General features: G+C 42.0%; 1 protein-coding gene across 1 annotated transcript; it reads left to right on the plus strand.

Moving 5' to 3' along the window:
* Nucleotides 1–413: 413 nt before the first annotated feature.
* On the plus strand, nucleotides 414–3900 carry LOC145408437 (uncharacterized). The gene is made up of 2 exons (XM_080279166.1): nucleotides 414–497; nucleotides 3052–3900. The coding sequence occupies exons 1-2, from the start codon at nucleotides 414–416 to the stop codon at nucleotides 3898–3900; spliced, it is 933 nt and encodes a 310-aa protein (XP_080135292.1).
* Nucleotides 3901–4600: the final 700 nt, after the last annotated feature.

Raw genomic sequence — 4600 nt, forward strand, 5'->3', positions numbered from 1 at the left:
AATAAAATAAAAACAGCAAAAGAAAACTCATGAAAACCATGATAAACAAAGCAAATAGATAAATAAATAAATGAATAAAAGGGATGTGGAATTAAATTGTTGTTTGCAATAAGATTTCTTAACCCTCCTCAGGCAGACCTTTGTCCACCCTTTCGCCTCAGGTAGACCTGGGTCTACCAGACCCAGGTCAGAAAACACACTTTTGTTTTATTTATGACGTCCAAACATGGTATGACATTCCTCAATTTATATGCAATACAGCCATGTAAATAAACTTAATTTTTAAATTCATTATATATTACCAATAAAAAAAAAAATCTTTAAAAAAAAAAAGTTCCTTTTTTAAATATTCATGGAAAAAATAAAAACAAAATCTGACAGTAACTTTGTGTGGTGCATCTGGCAATAGCATCATGGAGCTTCATGGTGTGATGTTGGGGTGCCTGAAGCAGCGACCTCATTGGCAATCAGGGAACAAAATAAAGCACCCTGCTCAGGTAGAGCCGGGTCTCTGAGACCCCCCCCCCCTACACCGGAAACGGAGAAGAGCTCGAAATTGCCCTTTCACCCCTTACATGGGTACAAAAAGTCAGGCAGCTATTGGGGGGTACAGGGTTCCCGGGTGTTTAGAAGGTAGTTTACTTAACAAACTTGGGGGAGGGGGGTCTCAGAGACCCGGCTCGACCTGAGCAGGAAGTGGAATTGTATTGGTATTCGCAGTAGAATTTTGTAAGGATATGGAGTTATATTGGAGTTCGCAATACGATTTCGTAAGGATGTGTAATTATACTGGAGTTCGCAATGCGATTTTGTTTATATGTGGAATTCTATTAATGTTCGCACTACGTTCTGGCATTGAAGGGATTAACCAAAGTTTTCTCCTAGAAGAAAAACGAAAGCAAGCACGCACGACTCTTACACGCTTTCGCCTTCGTACCTTTGTTAGTGTCCTTGATGAGATAAGATCATATGCCTGTTGCCTGTGTGTTCCCAAGACGTATAAAAAATTTTCCCCCTTGCTACAGACACATTCTTACATAAATCCCTGTTCAGGTTAGTTGATATATATATTAGAGAGAGAGAGAGAGAGAGAGTTTTGTTTGAAGTATTGTCTCTAAATTATATAAGTAGAAAAAAATGTTAACAAATATGGAATGCATTTGAGAAATTGAACGTCCCTGGCGAGATCATGAAATTCAGGACATTTAACTGAAATCCATCCATGTTTTCACCTATGCCGTTACTAAAGCTGATTTGAGAGAGAGAGAGAGAGAGAGAGAGAGAGAGAGAGAGAGAGAGGTTTGATTCGTGTTTCGAGGAATTACCAGTAGACTGATGCGTGCCGAAGCGGGAGACGGAATTTCCATGAATCTCTCTCTCTCTCTCTCTCTCTCTCTCTCTCTCTCTCTCTCTCTCTCTCTCTCACCTTAAAACAGACACATAAAACTCACAGGATTATATGCAGCCTTCATTACCCATTTCACTGTTATAATTTCATCTTCGCTAAAATAAAATTATTTGTTGGTGATCCGAAAATAGTGAAAAAGAAGTCGTAAGATTAAATAGGGGTTCAGGGCTGCAAGGGATCAATCTTCTGTTGGTGTTTCATAGGTAGTCTGCTGGGCCACATGAACGGGCAGCCTAATATATGTACAGAATTTAATCCATGAGGAAATACGTAACATTCGTCCTTCACAAATTGCCGCCCAGCCGGAAGACGCCTTTATTTTTACCTTTGTTATCTCCAGACGCATGAGAGAGAGAGAGAGAGAGAGAGAGAGAGAGAGAGAGAATTGCCCGAGAAAGGATTGAGAGAAGTAAGGTAAAGGAGAAAAGAAGAAGGGAAGTAACAGAAGGGGATGATGGATCCCTACACGACCCTACCTGAAGGATGGCCCCATAGAGACACTTACTTACCTGTGGTCGATGGGTTTACTCAGCCAGATAGATCGTGGATATGCAGCAACAAAATACAAGACGATAGTGAGGTGCAATGTCCAAACTAAATCACTAGGGAAGAGGTGTTTCGCGATTTGCAAAGCTTCTAAAAATATGACTAAAAAAAGGACCGTACTGAAGTGGTTCAAACCAGGATGTTACCTCGTGTTTGTTTGTTCTTGGAGAGAGCAGTCTTGCAATATTCTGGCCTTTGGTTCCTTCTTCCCTGCATAAAAAAAAGGACTGATTGTTCTGTGCCTGATGCCACGACGACAAGGTTGATAAAGTGATAAGCGCTTCTCGGTGGGTATAAAACGCCTGAAATGCCCTGCCCAACCCACAACGCACCAAGCCCTTCTCCGTTCACATAATCTACCTTCTCCTACCCTAACCTAACATAATCTAATCTAACTTAACCAACCTAACTTGCCCTACTCTAACGTCCTCTGACTTAAACTAAATTTATGCGAATCTAGATCTACTCTCACTTAGATTCAGATGCCCTGACCTAACCTGAACTCTCTTAATTTTACCAACCTTAACCTGATTAACTCAGATCTAACCTTCCTCAACGAAACCTGTTCTAATCTAGCATACGCAACCTAGCCTGGCTTTCGTAATTGCCCCAGACTCAAAACTAATCACTTGTCCCTACAATTAACTTCCCTAACAACGCAGTTAAAATCACAAGGACATTATGAAGGCGATTCTTCTATTAGCGCTCTTGGTGGTGAGTATATATACATACACGTGTGTGTGTGTGTGTGTGTGTGTGTGTGTGTGTGTGTGTGTGTGTGTGTGTTTGTGATGGGGCTAGAGCAAAAAAACTAGTTTATGTGTTTCTTGGGTGGTGTTCAGTTGTCCATTCATAATTTTACGCCTTTCGGTTCCCTAAATAGTGAAGCAAATTTAGAAGTCTTGCAACCCGCCTAAATACAGTTGGTTGAGCTGGCAATACGTCGTTAGCTTTTGACGCATTTGGAGGCGGTGTAAAAGAACTACTGACCGTGGGTGAATGCGTGGTGAAGATGGCATGGGAGAAATATATGTGAAGGTATGTTTGTCAGAGGTGGTATGTGGCACAGAACTCACTTCCTCTCTCATATACCCCAGGCACCAGGAAGCGCCCAAAACACCTGCTCCAATGAGAACCGTTGCACACTGACCTGCATCAACTGTACCGCTGGTGATAAAATACCCGACCCCTCCGACTGCCACAACTATTACTACTGCAATGCCGTTGGAGGTACATACCCAGATATACCGCTCACTTGTGATGCTGGGTTTTATTTTGATATGGAAACTCATGAATGTAAGGAGGGAGACTGTACAAGTTGTTCGCTAGTAAAGGATTGCCCCTATGAATGCCCTTCCGATACTAACACACGCACTCATCCTTACGATTGCTCACTGTATTATGAATGCAATAACCCAGACATCGTGTTGTCTTGCCCTGTGGATAGTCCATACTTTGACGGCACGAACTGTCAGACAGATGTAACTGAGTGCTGTTCCTGCAAGCCTTACTGCACTGCAAGTCAAGCTGGTACTTATGACCTAATTGTTGACCCCGTTGACTGCACCAAGTACTGGATGTGTAGTGTCGCGGGAACCCCGACTGATTCAGGCAGCTGCCCGGAGGGACAAAACTTCGACGAAAGCATCCCAGGTTGCTCCGAGTTGGCTACCTGCGCTACCCGCCCCGGCTGCTATAACGTCATCGGCTCAGACTACTGTATTGACGTGTTCACCTGTTTATCTGCTGGTCTCTCCCCTAAGTGCTTCACGTCGTGTGTGTCGGAGTACTACTATTGCACTGATGCGGATATTGGTAACAGGATTGAACCACATACATGTATCGACGGCACAGTGTTCAATCCCAATAACTATCAGTGTATCCCTTCTAGTGATTGTCCTTACCCTTCCATTCTCCCCGTGGACGCTGGTGTAAAACGTCACTGAATATCGTAGGTATTTCCACGGCAGGAATGAAGGATGGAAGGGATGGAGGGCCAGCTAAGGAGTGAGTGAAGGAAGGTGGATTAAGATGGAATGAAGGACAGGGGTAGGTTGCGTTACCTAGATACACAGAGATTACGGTCCATGGTGAATGGAGTTGTTACATAGATACACAGACATTACGGTCCTTGGTAGATGGAATTGTTACATAGATACACAGACAATTCGGTCCTTCGATGTTAGAGTTATATGGATACACAGACCACACAGACGTTGCGGTTCTTTATTTTTACACCCCAGGGACGTATCATTCTGAATAAACACACCTGATATCACAGTGTATTAAGAAAGGCGTCCAGTAGTTGAGGAGATTATTATTGTTATTATTATGATGATGATGATGATGATGATGATGATTTTATTATCATTATTATCATTATTAATGTTGGATCATTATTAATAATGTTAGTGTTAGAATTAGTGTTAGTACTGGTACTGTATTATTATAACTTGTATTATTATTATTATTAGTTTTATTATTATTATTATTATTATTTATATTAGTTACAGATTCCATTCTTGCTCGTCAGCGGAGAAGTGCATGTGCAGCCTTATTCTTCACCAATATCCGAGGTCTCGGCACCAGTTTAAATTCATTTCATTTTTTCTTGCTGTGCATATCCCCTCTGGCCTTATTCCTCAC

The sequence above is a fragment of the Coenobita brevimanus genome, chromosome 77, assembly GCF_032717465.1.
Source record: "Coenobita brevimanus isolate Jiangsu-jjx chromosome 77, ASM3271746v2, whole genome shotgun sequence".
Classification (NCBI taxonomy): Eukaryota; Metazoa; Arthropoda; class Malacostraca; order Decapoda; family Coenobitidae; genus Coenobita; species Coenobita brevimanus.

Excerpts from the sequence above, each read along its gene's own strand:
- LOC145408437 (XM_080279166.1), top strand. The coding sequence starts at position 414 with ATGGAGCTTCATGGTGTGATGTTGGGGTGCCTGAAGCAGCGACCTCAT. Across the intron at positions 498-3,051 it reads AAATAAAGCACCCTGCTCAG|GCACCAGGAAGCGCCCAAAA; the intron begins GTAGAGCCGGGT and ends CATATACCCCAG.